The 24,244-nt window shown below is 47.7% G+C and overlaps 2 protein-coding genes across 3 annotated transcripts; both read right to left on the bottom strand.

Moving 5' to 3' along the window:
* Positions 1–226: 226 nt before the first annotated feature.
* Positions 227–15,147, bottom strand: Phkg1 (phosphorylase kinase catalytic subunit gamma 1). 2 transcript variants are annotated; one of them, XM_008839160.2, is made up of 10 exons: positions 14,780–15,147; positions 10,990–11,082; positions 10,576–10,754; positions 10,126–10,180; positions 4,791–4,856; positions 3,672–3,835; positions 2,745–2,835; positions 2,470–2,623; positions 1,880–2,005; positions 227–1,485 (listed from the first exon to the last, which is right to left on the bottom strand). In XM_008839160.2, exons 2-10 carry the CDS (start codon positions 11,070–11,072, stop codon positions 1,237–1,239), a joined length of 1,167 nt encoding a protein of 388 aa, XP_008837382.1. In that variant the 5' UTR covers positions 11,073–11,082; positions 14,780–15,147; the 3' UTR covers positions 227–1,236. The 2 variants fall into 2 exon arrangements, with proteins under 2 accessions (XP_008837382.1, XP_029422346.1); XM_029566486.1 differs by having other exon boundaries at positions 1,344–2,165; positions 14,780–15,139.
* Positions 15,148–16,424: 1,277 nt separating this feature from the next.
* Chchd2 (coiled-coil-helix-coiled-coil-helix domain containing 2) lies at positions 16,425–21,729 on the bottom strand. The gene is made up of 4 exons (XM_008839157.3): positions 21,573–21,729; positions 19,121–19,370; positions 17,297–17,447; positions 16,425–16,693 (listed from the first exon to the last, which is right to left on the bottom strand). Exons 1-4 carry the CDS (start codon positions 21,620–21,622, stop codon positions 16,680–16,682), a joined length of 465 nt encoding a protein of 154 aa, XP_008837379.1. The 5' UTR covers positions 21,623–21,729; the 3' UTR covers positions 16,425–16,679.
* Positions 21,730–24,244: the final 2,515 nt, after the last annotated feature.

Genomic DNA, 24,244 nt, shown 5'->3' with positions numbered 1-24,244 from the left:
ACTGCCAACGCCTGGAAGGGGAGACCCGGCTTACTGAGGCTGGGAGCTGCTTCACTGAAGTACAGGATTAAGGACATAGGGACTAAACACTCCCAAATTTGGAGCAGTTCTCCAAAAGACAATGTTCCATATTTTAAAACCTCTTCCCTTTCTCCCTGTCTGATTCTGCGACCTGGCACCCTCTGTTTTCCCAGGGAATCGCCATAGAAGGAAAATGTTTCCTGCACTTTGTGGTGTCTGAAGCCCCTCTGACAGAACCTAGCCTCGCTAGTCTGTTGTTTGAGACAGGGTCTCATCATGTAGCCAAGGCTAGCCTCAAACTCTCAATCCTCAGCTTCCCAAGTACTGGGATTACACAGTGCCAAGTATTAAAACTCTGGTGGAACAAATTTACCAGGTGAAACTCTTGTGGGAGTAACAAAGTCGTACTCCCATAGGAGGTCAAATGTCAGAAGCTTCTATAGTTGTTAATCATGTGGGGGGATATACCTCTGAAAACATCCCTGGAGAATAGGTGGCTCCCATGGTGGCACTGGACCTCATGAGGCCAATAAATCCTGTATCTGTAGCTCTCAGGCATTCCACTGACCTGTTTTTAAGACACGGTCTCACATAGTCCAGGCTATCCTTGTACAGCTGAGGATAATCTTGAACTCCTGATCATCCTGCCTCTACCTCCCAACTGCTGGGATTATATGCATCCATCACCATGTGCAGGCATTACTCTGCCTTTTATCCTTGCCCTGGGACCTGAGGGAAGAGGGCTCTGTTATCAGTAACCTTGAGCCCTCAAGAGAAACACAGTGGCTCAGGTGCATAGTGGAGAAGCCAGAAGGAGCAGGGTTCTGGACTGGACTGGCCTCGGATGCATTGATATTTATGTACTATGGGTTGAACTCAGGGCTTTGCACTCACCACTGACCTACACTCTTAGTTTTTGGGGTTTTTTTTTGTTTTGGGGTATGGTCACTAAGTTGTAAAGGTGGTTTGGAATGCAGTCTGTAGCCCAGACTGCCCTGGAACTTGCGATCCTCCTACCTCAGCCTCCTGCCTAGCTGGAATGACAGGCTTGCAACTCCACACCCAGCTGCAACTGCATGTCTTGCTGTGTCATGGGAACACCCTACTCATCTTGTGGAGAGACACTACTGCACAGTCTCCTCCAGGCCGCCTCTTCTCAGTTTCTGTGGCTTCCCCTCCCTGCTGGCCTACCACCCCCCCCACCCTGCCTGCCCCTCAGTAGTCCTCCTCCTCAGCCAGGGAGAGGAGCACGGCCTTGGGTGTGTTCTCGAAGAGAGCAGCCCTGTTCTGCTGCTGCCCCTTCTTCACCCAGTGGCCGTAGATTCGGAAGGCATAGGCGTCGATGAGCCGCCGCAGAGGCCGCAGAGCGTAGGGGTCTCGGATGACAATCTCCCTGGTCACTGGCTTCACCCGGCGGTACTGGTAGTAGATCCTCACTGAAGCCAGCACGGTCAGACAGATGACCTGCAGGGGATAGCACCGAGTGGTAGATGCTCACCCACACCAGCACGGTCACATCACCTGCAGGGGCAGCACTGAAAAACCACCCCATCCGACCCAGGCCAGCATCCTCCCCACCAGGGAGGCTCTGAGCTTGTCAAGAAGCCTTGGATGGCTTTTGGAGGTTGGGGGCGCCTCCCCACCAGCATCCTCAGGGATTTAGGCAGACAGGGTAAGTCCACTGACACCCGTTTTCTTTGCAGCAGAGCCATTGGAACTGCCAAGGGTGGGTAGAAGGAGCAGTTCTGGGGTTCCTCGGGGTGGTTGGCCCCTGGGGAGATAGGTCGGTACTAGCAGGCCTAGAGCACCTCAGGAGGCAGCAACCTCCCAGAGCCTGGCCTAAGGGAGGCTTTAGTACCTTGAACTTCCCTCGGGGGCTGAAGTGCCGCACCTCTTCCACCACGTACTGCTGGAAGAAGGGGTGTGCCAAGGCCTCTTCTGCTGTGCAGCGGTCCCCAGGTTTCACCACCAGGAAGCGGGATACCTGCAAGCGGGAGCTGAGAATGCCACTGCAGCGTTTCCGAAGACATGGGTGTGATGGTTAATTGTGTCAGTTGTATAGGATTTAGAATCACCATGGAAACAAACCACTGGGTATGCCTGTGAGGGATTATTATCATCCCATCGGGGGGGCGGGTCCTGGACTGAATAAAAAGGAGAAAATGAGCTGAGCGCCAACATTCATAGCTCTCTGCTTCCTGACTGTGGATGTGATGTGAGCAACTGCCTCACACTCCTCCTGCTGGCCATGCCTTCCCACTATTCTGAGAGCCAGAATAAATCCTTTCTTCCCTAAGTTGCTTTTGTCAGATATTTTGTAGCAGCAAGGAGACAAATACACAGGATCTTTCCTAGGGGACCCCTCTACCCTGTACCACGAGGTGCCCCCCCATTGGGGTGTTTTCCTCTCCCATGAACCCAGGGGAGCCAGTGAGCATGTCCTCTCACCAGGTCCTTCACAGTGTCTGAGTAGTCATCCCACTCTGGTGAACCAAACTGGTATTTGCCATCCATGATCATCCTCAGCATCAGCATCTGCTTCCGGTGCCAGAAGGGTGGGGAGCCAGCCAGCAGAGTATACATGATGACCCCTGTGCTCCACCTGCAGGGCCACAGGGCATCATGTCACATTCAGCCTCTCGGATAGGGGAGCACACAGGAGGGGCTCCTCTGGAGTCCTGCCAAGGGTGTGACACCCTCCCCCCAGCTCCTCATATACGCACATGTCCACCTCTTTCCCATAGCCAGGATGGCTGTCATCCATGGAGCACTGAATGATTTCAGGGGCCAGGTAAATGGGAGTCCCGCAGACCTCTGCAGGAAGAGTTACTATCAAGGCAGGCCAGCAGGAGCCCTTAGAAGAAGTGCAAAGAAGCCACAGAGAAGAACTATGCTTGGTAGGATTCTAACATTGACCAACTTCAGATCCAAGGGTAGGAGCAGGGTATGTGGGCTCACAGGAACCCCTGTGGGTGCTCTGAGCCCTTTTAGCCATCCCAGCATGGAGATCAGGCAGTGTGATCCTGGCTCAAAGTAGTCGCAGAGAGAGGACTTGCCTGAAGAGATGTCTAGCTTCCAAAATAGTAGGATTTTAAGAATGTGTGTGTTTGTGTACATGTGGGGAATATATGCGTGCACTTGTATGTATGCATGTGTGGGCACATGTGTATATGTGTGTGCATATACGTGTGCTCATGTTCATGTGGAAACCAGAAGTCAACATCAAGTGTCTTTCTTGATTGTTCTCCATCTTGGTGTCCATGTATGCCCATGCGTACCCATGCCCGTGCCCGTGCCTGTGTGTGTGTGTGTGTGTGCGCGTGTGCGCGTTCGCGTGTGTTTCCATATTGTTTTTGAGACAGGATCTCTTACTGGCTGGATGATTTGACTACACTGGCTGGCCAGCAACCCCCAGAGATCTTCCTATCCCTGCCTTCCCAGCACTGGGGTTACAAGGTACACAGCACCACACAGGGTTTTTTGTGAGGATGGTAGGATCCAAACTTGGGTCCTCATGCTTGTGTGGCAAGCACTTTTCCCACTGAGCACTCTTCCCAGGCACTGGAGTTCTAGGATTTTTATTCTGAGGAGAGACCCAAGCAGTGTCCACCCCTGAGGCCCTTCCATGGGCCAAGGCCATGGTACCAAACCTCGCAACTTCTCTCCTGGCTGCAGCTGGCAGGAAAAACCAAAGTCCGTAAGCTTGATGTTCATGTCATCATCCAGGAGGATGTTCTCTGGCTTCAGGTCCCGATGGACAATGTTGAGACTGTGCAAGGTGCAGATCACCTCCAGCAGGGCCCGCATGATCTTTCTGAAGAGGTGGTTCATGGCATTGAACTTCATTTCATTTTATTATTTTTAGATAGGGTCTCATTCTCATTTAGCCCAGGCTGGCCTCTAACATACTATGTAGCTTAAATTCCTAATCTTCCTGCCTTTGCTTCTCAAATGCCTGGATTACAGGCATGTGCCACCATGGCCAGTTTATGCAGTGCTGGGGATGGAATCCAGGGCTTCCTGCTTGCTAGGCAAGCACTCTACCAACTGAGCTACAGCCCTAACCCTATTTTTATTTTTATTTTTTGAGGACAAAAACGCGCACAACCCAGAGTGGCCTTGAACTCATGATACTCCTGCCTCAGCACCCCCTGTTGTTGAGATTATAGGTATTCATCACCACATCCCAGCCTGCTTTTGTTTTGTTTTGTATTTTTTCCAGCTGCTGGGGATGGAACCCAGGGCCTTGAACATGCTAGGCAAGTACTCTACCACTGAGCTACAGGACCAGTCCATTGGCTTTATTTCTGATTCTAGAACTGGTCAACAATTTTTCCATAAGACAGAATGAGTGTTCCACCACATATTACCCTTCTACTTTACAAGATCAGGTAAGATGCAGGGAGACCAAAGCCCATATATCAGCCATGCTGCATGTAAGGGAGGATCATAGACAGTCTAGATTGAGCCAAGGAGGCAGGAAAGACTCAAAAGCAAGCCCAATTTCAGCTAAGTCATACACACCAGGCCTCCTGCCAGACCACTTGGTGCTTAGGACTTTGAAAAAGACATATAGCCAGGCATAGTGGCACATGCCTTTAATCTCAGCACTCAGGAGGCAGAGGCAGGCAGATCTCTGAGTTCAAGGCCAGCCTGGTCTACATGGTGAGTTCCAAGCCACCTAGGGCTATAGGGAGACCCTGTCTCAAAAAAGACCAAAAATGAAGAAATAAATGAAAAAGGCACATAGACAGGTGCACAAACCTTACCTGGTTTCCTTCTCACTCAAGGTGACCTTTTCAGTGAGGTAGTCAAAGAGCTCCCCTCTCTTCATCCTGTGGAAACAAAGGATTCCCAAGACTTTACCCAGTGGTTTGAATGAGAAATGTTCCCCATAAGCTCAAGTATTTGAACACTTGGTCCCCAGTAGGTGGTGGGGAGGTCATGGAATCTTTAGGGTTTATAGCCTTGTCCCACTTCAGGTTTTCTCTCTCTGCTTCCTAGGTGTGGACTGAGATGTGACCTCTCAGCTTCCTGCCGCTGCCACCATGCCTGCTTCGCCTCCCCATCATGACCAACTCTTATCCTTTTGGCACTGTAAGCCAAAATAAATTCTTTCTTCCCTAAGTCACTTTTGGTCATGGTGCTTTATCACAGCAACAAAAAAGTAACTAATACAGTAAAATGTAGCGGCATATATCTTTAATCCCAACACTCAAGAGGCACAGGAAGGCAGATCTCTGTAAGTTTGAGGCTAGCTTGGTCTACATAGTAAGTTCCAGGCCAACCAGTGCTACATAGTGAAACCCAGTCTCAAACACACACAGATACACACACACACACACACACACACACACACACACACACACACACACAGCAACTAATGTACTTACCTCCAGTACTGTCTCCCTCTATGATGATCTAGAGGCAAGGTGGGCTATTCTGCATGGAGGAGCAGTCTGGGGAGAGGAACTAGGGGAGGAAGTGGAGAAGTTGTCTAGGAAGAGTTGGAAGGAAAGCAAGAGGCTGGATAAAAGGGATATGCACTGGTGTGGGGAGTCCCTGTCTGTAGAAGTACATCATGCTTTGGGATCAGTCAGTGCTGAGGGTAAAGTTGGGCCTCTGAGCCTCTGGCCCAGGACCCCAGACCTAGATCAGGAGGAGTTGGAGATTTTGCCAGGAATCAAGGGAAAGAACTGTAAGTGTAAATGTTGGGGAAGCAAAGTGTGCCCAATTCAAGATTAAGAAGAACCAGCTATGGTAGTGCAGGCCTGTAATACTAGCACTTGGGAGGGGAAGGCAGGAGAATCAGGAGTTCAAGGTCATCCTCAGCTACACAGTAAGTTGGAGGTCAGCCTGGGATACATGAAACTCTGTCTCAAAAAAACCAAAAAGAGGCTGGAGAAATGGCTCAGCAGGTAAGAGCACTGGCTGTTCTTGCAGAGGACCCAGGTTCAGTTCCCAGAACCTATGTGGTAGCTAACAACTGTCAGTAATTCCAGTTCCAAAGGATCTGACCCCTTTTCTAACTTCCATGAGCATTGCATGAATATACTGCACTTACATACATGCACACAAAACATTCATACACACAAAATAAAAATGAAATAAAAATTTTAAGCTAAAAAAAATCAAAGAAGGAATGAAAAAATAAGAGAAGAAATGAGAGAATTGCAGTTCGAAGCCTGACTTGGTGGCACATGTGTGTAATGCTAGCATTTGGGAGACTAAGGCAGGTGGATCAAAAGTTTAGGGTCTGCTGGATGTGATGGTGCTTGCCTTTAACCCCAGCATTCCTGAGGCAGAGGCAGTCAAATTGTGAGTTTGAGGCCAGCCTGGTCTATATAGCGAGTTCTAGGCCAGACAGAACAACATAATGAGACTCTGTTCCAAAAAAAATGTTTAAGGCCAGGCTGTACTACATAGCCAGACTTTTGTCTCACAAATCAAAAAGTCGGGCTAGAGAGATGGCTTAGTGGGTTAAGAGCACTGGCTGCTCTTGCAGAGGACCTCGGTTTGGTTCCTAGCACCCACATGGCAGCTAGCAACCATCTATAACTCCAGTTCCAGAGGGATCCAACACCTTCTTCTGGCCTCTGTGTGTATGACACACATGTGGCACACATCCATGTAGACAAAATACTCATACACATAAAATACAAATAAACAGATCAAAAAAATAAAAAATTTGTTGTGATTCAATCTTTTTGCCTTTCTGATCTTGAAAGTAGTCTCTTCTAGAACAATCTAGTTTTATCCTGGAAGGCTTCTCAGGACAGCAGTAAAAATAGCTTCCCCAAATGACCTCTTCAAAGGTTAAAGACATTTGAGCTGTTCCCAAAGGTTACACAGGACAGCCCTGTGACAGAGCATTGCTAGGATGGCTGCAGCTGGGCAGCTCCAGAGGGGAACTCCTGTGGTTAAATACAAAGCTGGGCCTGGTCTACATAGTGAATTCCAGGACAGCTGGAGCTACAAGGAGACCCTGGCTCAAAAAAAAAAAAAAAAAAAAGAGAGAGAGAGTAGTTAGTGCTCTTAACCACTGAGCCATCTCTCCATCCTGGGAATCTTTTCTAATAAAAACCATGATAATAAGTCTCCAGGCTAGAGAGATAGCTCAGCATTTAAGAGTGCTTGCTGGTCTTCCAGAGGACAAGAATTTGGTTCCCAGCACCCACATTGGGTAGATCACTCCAGCTCTAAGGGATCTAACGCCCTCCTTTGGCTGCTGGGAGCACATGCATATAACCCCCAATAGACACAGACATACATGTAATTTAAAATAGAATAAAAAGATAGGTGTGGTGGCACATGCTTTTAATCCCAGCACTTCAGTGACAGGTAGGCAACTTTCTGTGAGTTCCAGCCCAAGCAGAGTTACATAGTGAAATGTTTCAATTTTTTAATGATAATAAATCAATAAAAATTAAATCCAGATGAGCCGGCCATGGTGGTGCACATCTTTAATCCCAGCACTTGGGAGGCAGAGGAAGGCAGATCTCTGTGAGTTCAAGGCCAGCTTGGTCTACATAGTGAGTTTCAGGTCAGCTGGGGCTACAGGGAGACCCTGTCTCAAAAAGACAAAAAAAAAAAAAAATTAAACCTTAATAAAACAAAGTATAGGGGGTGGAGAGAAGAGGATCTGGGTTCAATTCCCAGCATCCACATCATGGCTAACAACCATTCGTAACTCCAGTTCCAGGGGATCCAGATGCCCTCTTCTGAACTCCATGGACACTGCACGACCCTCGGTGCAGTAACACGCATGCAGGCAATACACTCAGACATAAAATAAAAATAATAAATAAGCCAGGCTTGGTGGCACACGCCTTTAATCCCAGCACTTGGGAGGCAGAGGCAGGCAGATCTCTGTGAGTTCAAGGCCAGCCTAGTCTACATAGTGAGTTCCAGGACAGCTGGGGCTACAGGGAGACCCTGTCTCAAAAAAGACAAAAAAATAAAAATAAAAATAAATAAAACATTTTTTGAAACTATAGGGGCTGGGAGATGGCTCAGTGGCTAGTGTCTGCTCTCACAGAGTACCTGGATTTGGTTCCCAGCACCCACACAGTGGCTAACAAGCATCCATAACTCCAGTTCCAGGGGTATCTGATGCCATCTTCTGGCTGCCTCTGGTACTGCATGCACATGCACATACATACATGCAAGCAAACATTCATACACATTTTTAAAAAACTGTGATAAGTTTCCAATACACTGTTCACAAAGCTAGTGTTATTTGCATTTTTCCCTTTGGTGTTTTGAGACTAGGTCTTGTTATATAGCCCAGGCTGCCCTGGTACTCACTATGTAGCTCAGGTACTCCACAAGCTTGCAGCAACCCTCCTTTCTCCTGAGTGCCAGGATTTCAGGCATGTGCCATTATGCCCAGTTTTGTGTTGTTTACATTTGATGCTTAGTGACAAAGACCTCCCATCCCTCACCCTGTTGGTGCAAAAGGAGAGTGATGATATATTGGCCTTTGAACCACATCCTAGATACTGCCTCTACCACCAGCTTCTCCTGTCCACACTGCTGACCTCCCTCTTCCCACTCTTCCGTCTCTAAAGTCATCACCAGAGAGAAAATAGAATTCTTTTCAAAAGCAAATAATGCTGGGTGTTGTGGTATTGTGCCTGTAATTTCAACACCCTGGAGGCTGAGGCAGGAGGATCATGATGAGTTCAAGAGTGAGTCCCAAGAAAGCCTTGCCTTTGTAGGGAGATGCTGCCTCAAAAGAAAAGAAAGGAAAAGGGGGAAAGGAAAGGATAGGGGAGGGGAGGGGAGGGAAAGGGAGGGGAGTAGAATTTTGTATTTAGTCCAAAGTTAGTGGCAGAAACCTGTAATTTCAACATTCAGGTGTCTCAGAAAATGAGGGAGGGAGAGAGTGAAGGAATGAGAGAGGAAGGACAGGAAAGGATAGTGGAGGGAAGGGGAAGGGAGGGGAGGAGAGGAGAGAGCTGAGCATGATGGTGGCAGCCTGTGATCTCAGCAATTGGGAGGTAGAAACAGAAGGTTCAGCAGTGCAAAGCCATTGTCAACTATATAGAGTTCAAGAGCAGACTGAACTATATGAGTGCCGGTTTCAAAAGATTGAAAATCAAAAAAAAAAAAAAAGAAGAAGAAGAAGAAGAAAGCATACCTGTAACCCCAGCACTCAGGAGACTGAGGCAGAAGGATTGCTAGGGGTTTAAAGCCAGCCTGAGCTTTGGAGAGAGACCCTATCTCAAGAAAAATTATCCAATCTGGGCTGTAGGCATGGCTCAGCAGTTAAGAATATTTGCTGCTCACTATAAAGCCTGGAGTTCAAATCCCTTGTAACTCTAGCTCCAAGAAATCTGATGCCCTCTTCTGGCTTCCAAGGGAATAACACACACACACACACACACAAATAAATCTTTAGCTGGGTATGGTGGTGCACGCCTTGAATCCCAGCACTTGGGAGGCAGAGCAGGCGGATCTCTGTGGGTTCAAGGCCAGCCTGGTCTACATAGTGAGTTCCAGGATAGCTGGGGCTACAGAGAGACCCTGTCTCAAAAAGACCAATAAATAAATAAAATCTTTATAAAATTATCCAATTATAGGGCTAACATGGCTGGGGGACCCACATGGCAGCTAACAACTGTCTTTAACTCCAGTTCCAGGGACTCTGATGTCCTCTGTCCTCCACATGCATTTCACAACACGGATGCACTTACATACATACAGGCAATACACATACACATAAAATAAAATAAGATTTTTTAAAAATTTGGTCTTTTTGAAACAGGGTCTCCCTGTAACCCCAGCTGTCCTGGAACTCACTGTGTTGACCAGGCTGGCCTTGAACTCACAGAGATCCACCTGCCTCTGCCTCCCAAGTGCTGGGACTACAGGCGTGCCACCACACCCAGCTTAAAATAAGGCTTTTTTTAAGTTAGCCAATCCATAAGTTGTATCCCAGCTTTCAAAACCTGGAAGTATAGCCCTAAGAGCTATTAATCTTGCCTTCCCCACAGCATGGGGGGAGGGGACTGATGCTGATCTAACAGCATCAGGTAGAGCGACAGTGTGGAGGGTCTTGTGGGCCCCAAGGTAATGGTGGCTCCAGGGTTAAGTACTTACAGATCAAACACCAAGAAGAAGAAAGTGTTGGTCTCATAAGTGTCCTTCAGCTGTACTGAAATGGAAATGGCTAGCTCGTCTCAAGGAGCAGGGGAGCTTGGGCCGGACGCAGGGCACAGGGATCAACCAGGCAGGCTGGTTTGAAAGCAGGGGGTGGGAACAGGATGGCTCCCAGGGGCAGTCACAGGAGTGTGGACAGGTCCAGGGACTTCATACTCCCCTTCCTCACCTACCCCACTCCCAGCTCTGCCTGAACCCTCTCTATCTGAGCAGTGAGTGTGGAGTTAGAAACCTCCATCTTCAAGAATGACCTGGCACAGCCTCTGAGCACACAGTGGCAAACAAGTGATTCTGGCTGACCCTGCAGTGACTTGTATGCCCTGACTCGATGTATCAGAACAGAATCCCCTTGGAGCATGCTGCCGTGGCTTGGGCAAGGCCTCCACTTACTGATGTTGGGGTGCCCGGAGACTTTCTGCAGGATGTCCACCTCCTTCACCGTGGCTTTCCGAAGCTCCTGCACCTCCTTAGGGCTGAAGTTGCCTCCGCCTGTGATGTCGATGACCTTCACGGCATATTCCTGGCGTGTGGGCTTGTGGATGCAGCGCCTGACCACACTGCTGACTCCCCTGGGGGACAGAGAATAGGTGGTCCGGGGGAGTCCCAGACCAAGGTCACAGCACAGACGTTCTGCCCTGTGTAGTAACTCTTTCTTTTTTCCTCCTTTCCAAAGGGATGGAACTTAGATAATGGAAATGAGGCCAGTGCCAAGGGTCCAGCAGAGATATGGCTAGGCTGCGGAGGGTGCCAGAGCCCAGGTCAGGACTTGGTGGGGGACGAGGAGAAGCAGGATCTGGGTCTTACCTGCCCAGGATCTCCTTGGGCTCATAATTCTCATAGAAGCCCTGTGCAGAATGGGAGTCAGGCAGGGCCTCGTCCCGGGTCATGCTCAGGTCTCTGAGGGGGTAGGATATAAAGAAGCAGTCAGCTCCCGATATCCCAGGGATTGTAAGGCTGGAACTGTTTCTCCTCTTTTTTAAAAAAAATTTTTATTATTTTTATTTTATGTGTATGCGTTTATTGCCTGCATGTAGGTAAGTACACCCATGTCATGCAATGCCCGTGGAGGTCAGAAGAGGCAGTTAGATTCCCCTGGAGTTATGGACAGTTGTTAGCTGCCATGTGGGTGCTGAGATTTGAACCTGGATCTTCTGCAAGAACAACCAGTGTTCTTAACCGCTGAGCCATCTCTCCAGCCCCCTCCTTTATCTTTATAGCTCCTGGTACAAACCGGCTGAGAGGGAGTATTTAGAATAAATGTCTATCAGGTAGGTGTGGTGGCATATGCCTGTCATCACAGCTCTCTGGATGCTGAGGCAGGAGAAATGAAAGTCTGAAGCCAGCCTGGGCTACATAAAATTCTGTCTCAAACAACAAGATTAACTTTGGAGGGCAAATTGAAGTGCAGTCTCCATTCCTCCTATGAGGAGACAGGCTGGTCACTTTCCTTCTGTGTGTTCTCTGCGTTTGAGGCAGATGAGAGGCTTCACTTCATCGCAGTGGCCAGTTGTGTGTCACCCTGCTGGCTGTCCCATGGTAAAAACTCCCATCCTTCCTGCGCTCAGCACACTGCCCTTCACCCATTCTGGGCATCATCAGGACATTCACACCTTCCCCTTCATTCATTCTTTCTTTCTGCCAACACTGAACACTGAACACCCACCTTTTTTTCCTCCTTCTCTCCCCCCCTTCCTCCTCCTCCTCTGCCGCCTGCCTTGGCCTCCCTAGTGCTGGAATTTAAGGTTTATGCCACCACACCCAGCTTTACTTTTTTTTTTTTTTTTTTTTGAGATAGGGTCTACCTGTAGCCCCAGCTGGCCTGGATTCACCATGGAGACCACGTTGGCCTTGAACTCACAGAGATCCACCTGCTTCTGCCTCCCTAGTGCTGGGACTAAAGGCATGCACCATCACGCCCAGCTACTTTTTTCTTTTTGAGGCAAGGTCTCTTGTATTCCAAGCTGACATTGAACTTGCTATGTAATTGCAGCTGGCCAGGAACTTCTTTCTGTGCCCACCTCCCAAATGCTGGCCTAGAACTCATGAGTTCTGGAAGTAAAGGTGTTCACTACCACAGCCAGCATATTTCCTTCTTTAAATTATGTTTATTTGTGTGTGCGTGTGTGTGTGTGTGTGTGTGTGCATGCGCGTGAGCGAGCACACCACAATGTACATGTGGAGGTGGAGGACAACTTGTGGGATTCAGTTTTCTTTTTACCATGTGGGTCCTGGGGATTGAACTCAGGTCCTCAGGCTTGGCAGCAAATGTCTTAACCTGCTGAGTCACCTTGCCAGCCGAGTCATCTTGCCAGCCCTATTGTTTTAAGGTAGTAGAAATAGAGACAGTATGAAGAAAGACACTCCCAAGAAAGTGAGTGGGCTGGTAAGCTGAGGGAAGGTATACATTCAAAAGCCTGTTGTTTCGGCCGGGTGTGGTGGTGCACGCCTTTAATCCCAGCACTCGGGAGGCAGAGGCAGGTGGATCTCTGTGAGTTCAAGGACAGCCTGGTCTACATAGTGAGTTCCAGGACAGCTGGGGCTACAGGGAGACCCTGTCTCAAAAAGACCAAAAAAAAAAAAAAAAAGTTCAAGTGGGCCGGGGTGTGGTGGTACACGCCTTTAGTCCCAACACTCTGGAAGCAGAGACAAGTGGATCTCTGTGAGTTCAAGGCCAGCCTGGTCTACATAGTGAGTTCCAGGCCAACTGGTGCTACAGAGAGACCTTGTCTCAAAAAGACCAAAAAAAAAAAAAAAAAAAAAAAAAAAAAAAAAAAAGTTGCATTGGCTGGTATGGTGGCTCACACCTGTAATCCCAACACTCAGGAGGCAGGACCAAGGGCAGGGGCAGACAAATTCCTGTCAGTTCCAGGTCAACCTAGTCTAAATAGCAAGTTCCAGGCTAGCCAGTGACATAGTGAGAGCCAAAAACAAAGTCCAGTGTGGTGGTGCACGCCTGTAGTCCTAGCACTTGGGAAGCAGAGGCAGGTGGATCTCTTGTGAGTTCAAGACCAGCCTGGTCTACATAGTGAGTTCCAGGCCAGAGAGACCCTGTCTCAAAAAGACCAAAAACAACAACAAAACAAAACAAAACAACCCAAACAAACCCCCCCCCCCCAAACCAAAGTCAAGTACTGTGTCAGAGCTGGTGTCTTAGGTCCAGTCCAGTTAGACCGTGATCTCTAGGACATCCTGGCCATCTGTAACCTCTGACCAGCACAGGTGTGTAGCAAGTACTGCTTTCTGGGTATGAATCAATGATTGGACAGGTGACCCACTGGTCAAGGGCCTGGTTTACTTGGAATGCCTCAAGTCCTACATAACAACAGTCCATGAGCCCTGAGTATTCCTGGGGCAGTGTGGACAATATATTCCCCTTTTTTTGGAAAAAACAAACAAATAAGGTTTTATTATATATCCCTGCCTGGCCTGGCACTCACTATATAGACCAGGCTGGCCTGGAACTCAGAGATCCACCAACCTCTATACCTGGTCTGTCACTCTTATTTTTCCTTTTGCTCAGGATGGAGCCTAGAGCCTTAACACATGCTGGACAAGTGTTCTACTGCTAATTTTTTGTCAGTGTGTGTGTGGGGGGAATTGAACTCAGAGCCTTGTACATACTAGGTAAACACTGCCACTGAGCCAGAGTCAAGACCGTTATCCTTGGATGTGGAAAAGTTAAACTGGCCAACCTAGAGGAATCTAGAGGCTCCTCCCAGGGAGCTGAATTCTGCTTCAGACCCAGGATTTGAGGAAGTCAGTCACCTACCATCAGAAACAGAGGCTTGTGGACAACAGGAACCTCTCACCAACTTCTGTGGGCCCCAAAAGGCCTAGCCTCCTAAGGTGGCCAGTTTGCTGACCAACCAAACAGCAGTCCTGGCTGCCTCAAGCTGGCTGTTGCAGAAGCTTGGTGTCCAGCTACTCGGTGCCTGGTTACCAGAGGGAGGTTTAGAATAACAACTGTCTCCTTTGCCAATAGCAGAGGTCTGATCTGTCTACTGCTCTGTCAACATCCAACAGAACCTAGGGGTGTTTGTTCTCCTAAAACACAAGCCTTTTGGCTGGCAGGTCCTTCTAAGACCCCAAGATGGGCTTCTGTGACCCTCACCTAACAGAACAGTCTCTCTCTTTCACCAGCTTTCCATGAGAAGACATATCTGGACACACACCAGGATGCCATCCTGGGCCTGGGACTCTGACACCTGGCAGAACAGGCTGGTCAAATTCTGGCTGCACTCACCTTTCCTGATAATGTGTGCACAGTGTCCATCCCCCTGCTGAGGGCCAACTGGGGCCAACAATAGGTCTCTCTACCCACTGCTCCATCAGCCCCTTACTCCTGTTCCAAGACTCCTCAGAGGAAGGTTCCTAAATAGGAGTAGATAGCCTATTTTTGGAACCTATTATCCTTCCCCCAAACCTAGTTGGTATAGCCAGCCACAGGATCTTTCTTCAGAGAAAACTCCCCAACATGTCTTCCAAGAACCAGTGCTTTCCAAAGTCCATTTGCTTTTCAAAGGGAAGTGGATCTAAGGGATTTTGGGAGGGTTCTGTGTATACCTTACAATCCCACTGCTCCCCAGCTACTCACCTTTACGTCCTTGAATGAGTGATTAAAGTCCCGAAGGTCCCGAAGGCCCTGAGGAACAGGAGACCACAGGGTAAAGCTGTATCCTGAGTAGACACTTGTGGTTGGAGTAAGATATCTTGCTTTGGGGGTTTGGTACTTAGTGACAGAAGGCTGGCATGCCAAAAATAAATCACAAGTGCAAACCTGGGATACAAGCCAAGCCCAAGCAGGGACAAGGCTGAGGCAGAACTGCAACAGGGATGACACCTGGTGGAGGGCGAGGAAAACTTCCAGAGACACTTGGGACCAGACAAGACTGTATGACCAATTGGCTCAGAGGAGGCAAAGCAGGTTTTATTTTTGTTCTTTTGAGACAGAATCTCACCTGGAACTATGTAAATCAGACTGGCCTTAATCTCAGAGATCTGCCTGCCTCTGCCGGGATTAAAGGCATGTACTACCAGGTCTAGCTTTATGTCATATATGGGGTGTCTGCAGGAGTGCAGTGCTCAGAGGCCAGAAGGTATCGGATCCCCTGAAGCAGAAGTTGTGAGCCACCTAATGTGGGCCCAGGAAACCAAACTCTAAGAGCAAGTAGTTATACCACTGAGCCATCTTCTCTAGCCCCACAGTCAGTTTTGAAAGGAATACTTGTTTTTCTTATTAAAGGTAAGGTCTTCCTACACAGCCCCAGCTAGCCTCACATTTCCAGCAATCCTCCTGCCTTTGCCCGAGTCCTGGGATTGTAGGTGCGCACCAACATGTGTGGCTACAGTAACTTTCTCTTCAGATTCTGAGCTACATCTGACTTACTCTCGTGTGAAGGAGACAGTCTTGCTGTGTAACCCAGACTATTCTCCTTTTGGCTTCCCAAGTCCTGGGATTACAGGCATCTATCAATATGGCCAGTTGGTTTACACTTCAAGCAAAGACTTAGGTATAGAGCTGGGTTGACCTAAAACCCTGGGGCTGGGGTTCTGGGCATTGTGGCAAAGCTTTAGCCTACCTTTGCGTGAGATGCTGGGTTTAGTCCCAAGCATAGGAAGGAGTTCAGCCTAATCTTTCAGTAAGAAAAGCAGAAAACAACAAACTACCGAGGAAGTTTATATATAGAATGGTTTTAGCTGGGCATGATTGCACACACAGGCCTGTTATCTTAGCACTTGGCAGGCAGAGGCAAAAGTTTCAGTTCAGTCTGGGATAGGAAGACTATCATAAAGGAAACTGGATGTAACAGTGGCTGCTGACAGTCACAGGGAGCCTGCCTGTCCATAACACATCTATTTATTATCAGTCACCCATTTAGTTTATTTGGTGTGCGTGAAGGTGTAACCCGGGACTTGGTGAATGCCAGGCAAGTGTGCCGCCATAAAAGCTTCACACCTGTCCCTTATCATCATCGTAAGCAGTATTTTCCTGCTGCTCAGTATCCAGAATCCAAGGCCTGAAACTGCTGGAAACTTTTAAATAAGTAGCTGGTGAGCTTCACTTTCTGTAACCTCTCAGAGTTGTCAGATCTGCTGGGTAGAAGCTAATTTAATATCCAGAGACTCCAGACAAGATGCACTGAACGGTATGTTGACCCAGCTGTGTTCTCCTGCAAACTCCATTATGTTGCACATACATCCCCAGCTTCCAACCTTATTTTGAGGTAGCACCACACACCTCGGAATAAAATCACTTTAATTAACTCACAAATGAAACATAATACAACTGGTTTAAGAAGGCCAAACACTTGCCCAGCCCCCAATTCCACACATCTCAGTGAACTGTTCTGTGGGCACACTCTTCCACGGCCATTCTTGAGCAATGGAGTTGTTAATAACCAGATTTACTTGGTTCACACTACCACTATCAGTTACATTTTTACACTAAAGTTGGTCATCAGAGCCGATTTTCCAATTCTTCAGCTAGCACTTGATTAGAGAAGCCCTCCTAGAAGAAAAGGTAAAGTCAGAAGGTCACTAGCTGCAGATATTCAACAAAGCTTAAAGTTACTGTTTTCTTTTTTAAGCCATTCAAAGTTTCCTTCAACCCAACTTCAATTCCATCTTTGCCATAGCTGAGAGAGGACACAAGTACTTTTAGGGGCAAAGCTGGGAGGCAGAAATGTTGCCACTTTGGTAGAAGTCAACAAAAGTCCTGACAAATTTGGATATGCAATCTCTTAAACTCTATCTCCCATCCAACTAAAGGTGGGAAAAAGAAAACAAGCACTTTAATAGATGCTGAACTTCCTGCAATTACAGGAGGGCACCACACAGAAACAAGGTGCCTGCCAACATTCCAGGGAACCTAATTTCAAGAGCTGATTTCATATTCAGAGCTATGAGGAGACCACTCACATGTAGTAAATCCCAATAAGATCTGACACTGATTTCTGCCTGCTTAAAGACAACTCACATTTGAAATATAATTGGTAAAAGCTTAGAGAAATTTAGGTAGTTCTTCGAACTTCTGAGTTTACTTCACTAAATAGGCTCCAAAAGTCATACAGCTCAGGACTACAGTTGTGAACTGAGCAGAAAGGTCACCTACCATTTGCCAGTCTGCACTGCTTCAGCACTTCATTGAAACCCTCACAGAGTTTGATGTCACTCTGCTTCTGGGCACACTCCAGAAACTGTCTGACCTCAAAAAGGCAAGGGCCACCAGACTGCTGCTCCATCAGCTGGGCTCCCTGAGGCTCCTGTGAAAACACAACACTAGACACCACTAAGGAAGGACACTGGGGGGACACTCAGGCAAGAAGCCTGCTGTTAGCTGGGAAACAACCAGAACCAGGTATAAATTCAGGTTTCTACCCAATCACATGGAAAGTGAAAATCATTTAAAGGCAGAAAGCACAAAGACTAAAATTCAAATGAAACTAAAAATGTTCAAGATGCCCCGCCCCCAACAGATTAGAAAACAACAATAAAAATTCAAGTGGAGCATCAGGTTATATTGAATTTAGATGGGAACTGCAGTTCTAGGGCAAACGTTTGGTGAGTACGCAAAGCCCTGGCTTGAAAAATGGGTATGGGATGTATGTAATTCAGTAGTAGAGTGTGAGCTTCGAATATGGGAAGCCCTGGGTTTGATCCCCAGTACTACAGTCATACATACATACAAAAAAAAGTAACCTTTTTTATTTTTTGGTCTTTTTTTCCTCCTGAGTGCTGGGATTAAAGGTGTGTGCCACCACGTCCAGCTAAGTAACCTTTTTAAAAAAAAAAAAATTATTTTTATTGGATGAGTGTATATTGCCTGCATGTATGTAAGTACACCCATGTCAGGCAATGCCTGCAGAGGTCAGAAGAGGGTGTCGAATTCCCCTGGAACTGGAAATACAAATAGTTGTTAGCTGCCATGTGGGTACTGCGAATTGAACCTGGGTCTTCTGAAAGAGCAGCTGGTGCTCTTAACCACTGAGCCATCTCTCCAGCCCCAAAAGTAAACTTTCTTAAGGAACACCAGAAATCCAACAGGGTATGTGCTCATTAGAAAAGAAAAATTGAGTCAGGTGTAGTAGCACATACCTTTAAGTCCCAGTACTCAGGAGGCAGGGGCCAGGTGGATCTCTCTGAGATCAAGGCCAGCCTGGTCTACAAACCCTGTCAAAAAACAAAAACAAAACAGACAGGCATGGTGGCACAACACCTTTAATCTCAGCACTTGGAGGCAGGCAGATTGCTGTGAGTTCTAGGCCAGCCTGGTCTTTATAGTGCATTCCGGGCTAGCTGAGAGACCCTGTCTCATAAAGACAAAAAAACAAAACAAAACACCCCAAGCAACCCTTTTCCTCATAACAAACAGAAAAGAAAATCCATATTATTTCTGAAGAGATAATGGAAAGATACCAAGTAAGGGATCAAAGAGATTTTTAATATTTTACAGTAAGTTGGGCTGGACTGTTAGGGCAAGGCTGACCGGCCAACAAGCTCTGCAGATCTGCCTGTCTCCATTCCCTAACGCTGGAGTTACAGGAATGTATGGCCATGCCTGGCTTTTCATGTGAGTGCTGGAAATTTGAATTCAGGTCCCCATGCTTACAGAACAAGTACTCTTACTCACTGACCCATCTCTCCAAACTCTCTTTCTTTGGGAGTGGGGGTGAGACTCATTTTCTATTTAGAAGTATTGTAGATCCTAAAATTAAAGATAATTTCTATACGAAGAAACTTGTCAGGAGTGGTGGCACATGTTTTTTCACAGCACTCAAGAGGCAGAGGCAAGTCTATGAACTCAAGGCCACCGTGGACTATATTATGAGAACTCTCTAGTATGAGTTCCAGTCTAGCCAGTACAGCATAGTAAGACCCTGTCTCAAAATAAAAAGCAAAACAAAACCACAGAAGGGAATGGCTGCCTAAAGCTTACCTGGTAAGTGATGTCAGGCTTTGCAGGCTCAGCATTACCACCTCCACTGAAGCCTCCAGTGATGGCATGCCCCAGTGTGTGCCCCACTGCAGAGCCAACAGCCACACCAGCTGCAGTGCTTGCCATGTGGGCCATCAGGCCTGGCTGCCGGGGTACAGGAGGTGGGCTAATTGCAGAGGGCGGGGCTGCTGCTGGAGGCTGAGCTACAGGGGGTGCTGGCCTAGGAATAGGTTTCATCCGAGGGGCAAGGCTGTGAAAGAAAAGAACAAAAAGCATGAAGTTTTCAGTCAGCTATGTCTTGAGCTTAAGGCTAGTCTGGGATACATAAGACCACACCTCAAAAGAAAACACAAAAGAGCTGGCCTTGAACTCATGGCTGATCCTCAACCTCACCTAATTCTGGGATTACAGGCATGTCACCACACCTGGCTTCTTTTTAAATCCTTTAAATTAAACACCTTTATTATATACAAACAAGAAAAGTACAGGAACTATTTCTATTAACTACTTCTATTTCTTTACCCCTTTAATCTTTTGTTAAGGTTGCAATAACAAAGATGGCTCAGTAGTTAGATGCTCAATCACCTATAACTCCAGCTCCATTGGTATCTGCCATCTCTGGCACGTGCACACTTATGCCTCTGTGATCTCTGAGTTCAAGGCCAGCTAGGGAGACCCTGTCTCAAAACAAAACAAAAAAAATTCTCCAACCAACCAAACAAAACCAAAAGCAAAAAGAAAAAAAAAAAAAAAAATCCCAAACAAACAAAAATAAAACCTAAGACAGTCACATGGGGAAAGAAAATAGCCCAACGCCTTCACTTTATGGTTTAGAAAACAGAAAGCCAATGACTTGTCAGAACCATAAAATTTAAGTTTTATTTACTGCTTGGTTCTTGGGGACAGGGTCTCCATAGGTGGCCCGCACAACTTGTGGGTACCCTCCTGCCTCTGCCTCTTAAGGGCAGGTATTACTTGCATGCATGTTACCACCACACTCAAAGCCCAGGTGCTGGATGCTTTAGCAATCCAAGCACTTGTGAGAGGAAGGTAAGTTCAAGGCCAGCCTGAGCTAACCATTTCAAAAGCCCAAGCAAGCTGTGGTGTGCATGTCTATAATCCCAGTACTCTGGAGGTGGAGGCAGGATGATCGGGAGTCATCTCCAGCTAGACTTACTAAGACCAGCCTATGCCACATCTCAAGCAAAAAAAAAAAAAAAAAAAAAAAAAAAAAACAAACCCAAAACCACCCATCGGTCAAGAGTTTAACCCTATGGCAGTACTTTTCCCCGGCACTAGCACTACCCAGGTTCAAGATCCAGGGCAGTCTACGTTTAACAGCTGTATGCTCCAATTGTGGAACATCTGCATTCTGCATGCTTCCAACAATTTCCAAATCCGGGCACTGGTGGAGAAAACCTACTCCTACAAGTTGTCCTCCAACAGGATTCCTTTACCCTACCCCCCTCCACACAGACTAGACTAAAATGTAATATTTAAAAAAAAAAAAAGGCCGAGCGTGGTGGCGCACGCCTTTAATCCCAGCATTCGGGAGGCAGAGGCAGGTGAATCTCTGTGAGTTCAAGGCCAGCCTGAGCCTGGTCTACATAGTGAGTTCCAGGACAGCTGGGGCTACAAGGAGACCCTGTCTCAGAAAGACACTCCCCCCCCCCAAACTTCAGTTAGGTATGGCGGTGCATACATGTAATCCCAGCACTAGGGAAGTTGAGGCAGGAGAATCTATGTTCTGAGTCAGCCTGGGCTACACACTGTAAGTTCCAGGCCAGCCTGGGCTACTGAGTTCGAAGCTAGCCTGAAGCACCTTTAAAAAAAAAGGGGGGGGATCCCCTAGCTCCAACAGCTTCACCTTTATGCTTTCTAGCCATTTATTGATTTATTTGATCTTTTTTGAGAAAGAGTCTCCCTGTAGCCCCAGCTGTCCTGGAACTCACTATGCAGACCAGGCTGACCTTGAATTCACAGAGATCCACCTGCCTCTGCATCCTGAGTGCTGGGATTAAAAGCAGGCGCCACCAAACCTGGCCCATATTTATTTATTTTTGAGACAGGGCCTCCCTATAGCCCCAGCTAGCCTGGAACTAGCTTTGTAAACCAGCCTGGTCTCGATCTCACAGGCATCCGCCTGCCTCTGCCTCCCGCGTGCTGGGATTAAAGGCCTGCGCCACCGCGCCCGGCTTTCGGCTATTATTTCCCCAGTGTCCTTCTCTCAAATCACCCTAGGTCAAAAGGTCATACGTCGGCGTCCTCTCGGGCAGTGACCGAGCGTGTCCGTGTGTGCTCGTGAGCGGTGACTCTAGGCCTCCCCAGGAGCGGATCCCCAGCACTCTGCCCCTGGCTGACCACCCGCCCCTTCGCGGCCCCCGCGTCACTATGCCGCCGCGGACCATGCGCTCGTCCCGAGCCCCCCCCCGCGGAGGGGCGTGTGTCTCACCTGGCTGGAGGGGGCACCCGAGAAGTGCGGCTACGGCTTCCACGCGGCATGTTGAATTCGGCTAAACCCAACGTCTAGAAACACGAAACTGCGAAATAGTGCAATGCACCCAGCTTCTTCTGCGAAGGAGAGCGGAAGTCGGGAGGCGGGGCCTCAGCTCGTGGCCAATCAGCACTCCCGAGAGGTCGGGTTCTCAGGGTCATTGGAAGAGCAAGACGTCACTAGGCTACACCACATCGCGGCGTCCTCGGTGATGTCATGAGCTCAGCGACCAGGCGTTTAGAAAACCGGAAGTGCCTTCGGGTGCCATCCCTAATCTTGTTCTCGGATCCTACGATGACTCAGACGTTAGCCATTTGCTTGCTAGAGCAGGACTCGATGCTGCCTTTGCAGCCAGGCCGGTGGGATTACAAGCATGTGCCCTACGCCTTCTGTGTTAACAAGGTTAAATGCAACCTTGAATGCATCATCTCTGGCTTCACAGAGGACCTCCATTTTTTTTGTTTTCAGACAAGGTCTCATGTAGCTGAGGCGGTTTTGGAACTTACTATGCAGCCCAGACTAGCCCTGAACTTGCTGTTGTCCAGTCCCAGCCTACTGAATGCTGGAATTACTGACGTGGGCCACCACCCATCTCAGATCTGAGAGCTATATAGTCTGGTAGTCTGTGTGTGTTTGGCTCTGGGAAGGCTAGGGAAGTACTAACAGTCCAATCCTCAACTCCTGGGAACGGTTTTTTTTGCTTGTATGTGGTGTCGATGTGAATGTGTTCATGTTGGGGGGGTGGGGCGCTGTGCATAAGTGTGTACGTGTATGTAAAGGCCAGAGATTGAAGTCAGGTGTCTTCCTCACAACCCAGATCTAGATATTCCTAGCTTGCTCTGCAGAGCCCCTGTCTCTGCCTCTCATGTGCTGACATTACAGGCTGGCCACCTTGCCCACCCAACATTTGTGTGGGCGCTTGAATTCAAACTCTGGTTTGAATGCTTGCATGGCAAACATATTACCTGATGAGCCATCTCCACAACCCAAAAGTATTTTTTGAGATGGCATGAATGATATAAAATGAATTCACACAAAGAAAGAAGCCAAGTTTTAAGGCCAAGTTTAGAGTTATATTTGCATTCTTCCTGTCTATGGATGCAGTCAAGAAAAGCTAAATTCAGACAATTCCTTAATTTATGTATTACTATCCATTTTAGCTCCTTTAAATAAGGGATTTGTGTTCCGAGTTGGTAGTGCAAAGAAAAAAAAATCACTAAAGCGTGGCACACCTGTAATCCTAACCCTTGGAAGGTGGAGGCAGGAGGATCACTTCAAGCCAGCCAGGGATACACGTTGAGACCCTGACTCAGATGGTTCTGGAGGTACAGCAAGCAAATAAAACAAGATACTTCCTATAAAGTTTAAATTTCCAAGGGTGGGTGCTGGAGAGATGGCTCAGCACTGGCTGCTCTTGCAGAGCACCCAGGTTCGGTTCCCAGCACCCCATGGTGGCTAATAACCATCTGTTACTCCAGTTCCAAAGAAGCCAATGTCCTCTTCTAGCCTCTGAAGGCACTGTGTGATGACAGATATGCTTACAGGTCAAATACACACATAAAATATAAATATATTTAAATTTCAAGGAGGGGCATTGTATGACTTTTCCTAGTAAGTCTGTTTCTATTCACCCCAGATAGAGAAGGCAGTGATACCACCCAAGTCCAGCTTGGAGAACTAATGAATGAGTTTATGGGCATTTCTTACAGGAGCATGGGAGAGGAGTGACTTACAAGAGCCTGACAGCTTCATTCACTAAAAAGCTCACCCTGACATGGATGGCTCAAAAAAGCTTCATAATTGGAATTCCCTGCACAACTTGCAGGCAGCTCCTCCACTAAAGAACTCCACTAGAATGTGCACAATCATTAACTTTTTCTTTGATATGGTCTCAGTGTAGCCCAGGTGGGCCTCACACTTAACCTTGAATGCCTGCTCCTCCTACCACCACTTCCTGAGCACTGGAAGTAAAGGCACAGGCTTATACAGCCTTGGAAAAGGACTTGTTTCTTGTTTCATGAGCTTTGTGAACCTTCCTTCTCCCTCCAGGAGACAATGTTTGAATCCAGAGGAAACAACTACACAGGGGGAGACAACTGAAGGCATACAGGTGGTGATGACTTGGAAAAAGAGTAGGGTGAGAGTTAAGAGAGCAGGCAGGAGGCCAGAGTGATAGGGCACATCTTTAATCCAAGCACTGGAGAGGCAGAGGCAGGTGGATCTCTATGAGATCCAGGCCAGCCAGGGGTATTATGGCAAGACCTTGTCTCATAAAAACAAAAAAGAAGAGGTAGGAGGGAAGGAAGGGCTCTTGAAAAAGGGACATTGAACAAAGTCCTTGAAGAAGTGGGAAAGCAAACCATGTTGTAAGGATAAGAGCATTTAAGGAGAACAAAACGGCAGTTGCAAAGACCCCAAGGTTTTGTGCTTGAGAGTGAAATTTTTTATTCTTGTTTTTGGTTTTGTGCTGGGGATTGAACATTCATGGGGGCCTCAGCACATCTGAAGCAAGTCCTACCAACTGAGATTGCAACCACAGCTTGTGTTAAATGCTTTTAGTAGAACTGCTACAGTAAGTTGACTATTTCAGCTCATGTTTTTGCTCTCTTGCCCTCTGCATGCATCTCTCT

This window comes from Nannospalax galili, unplaced genomic scaffold, assembly GCF_000622305.1.
Source record: "Nannospalax galili isolate Female #2095 unplaced genomic scaffold, S.galili_v1.0 scaffold899, whole genome shotgun sequence".
In the NCBI taxonomy this organism is placed as follows: Eukaryota; Metazoa; Chordata; class Mammalia; order Rodentia; family Spalacidae; genus Nannospalax; species Nannospalax galili.
This window is presented reverse-complemented; position numbering and strand designations above follow the sequence as displayed.

Coding starts and splice junctions, on each gene's coding strand:
- Phkg1 (XM_008839160.2), bottom strand. CDS start 11,072: ATGACCCGGGACGAGGCCCTGCCTGACTCCCATTCTGCACAGGGCTTC. Junction 10,755..10,989: donor CCCAAGGAGATCCTGGGCAG/GTAAGACCCAGA, acceptor TCTGTCCCCCAG/GGGAGTCAGCAGTGTGGTCA. Junction 2,006..2,469: donor CAGACACTGTGAAGGACCTG/GTGAGAGGACAT, acceptor TCCCGCTTGCAG/GTATCCCGCTTCCTGGTGGT.
- Chchd2 (XM_008839157.3), bottom strand. CDS start 21,622: ATGCCGCGTGGAAGCCGTAGCCGCACTTCTCGGGTGCCCCCTCCAGCC. Junction 19,371..21,572: donor CGGGTGCCCCCTCCAGCCAG/GTGAGACACACG, acceptor TTTCTTTCACAG/CCTTGCCCCTCGGATGAAAC. Junction 17,448..19,120: donor AGCCTGACATCACTTACCAG/GTAAGCTTTAGG, acceptor GTGTTTTCACAG/GAGCCTCAGGGAGCCCAGCT.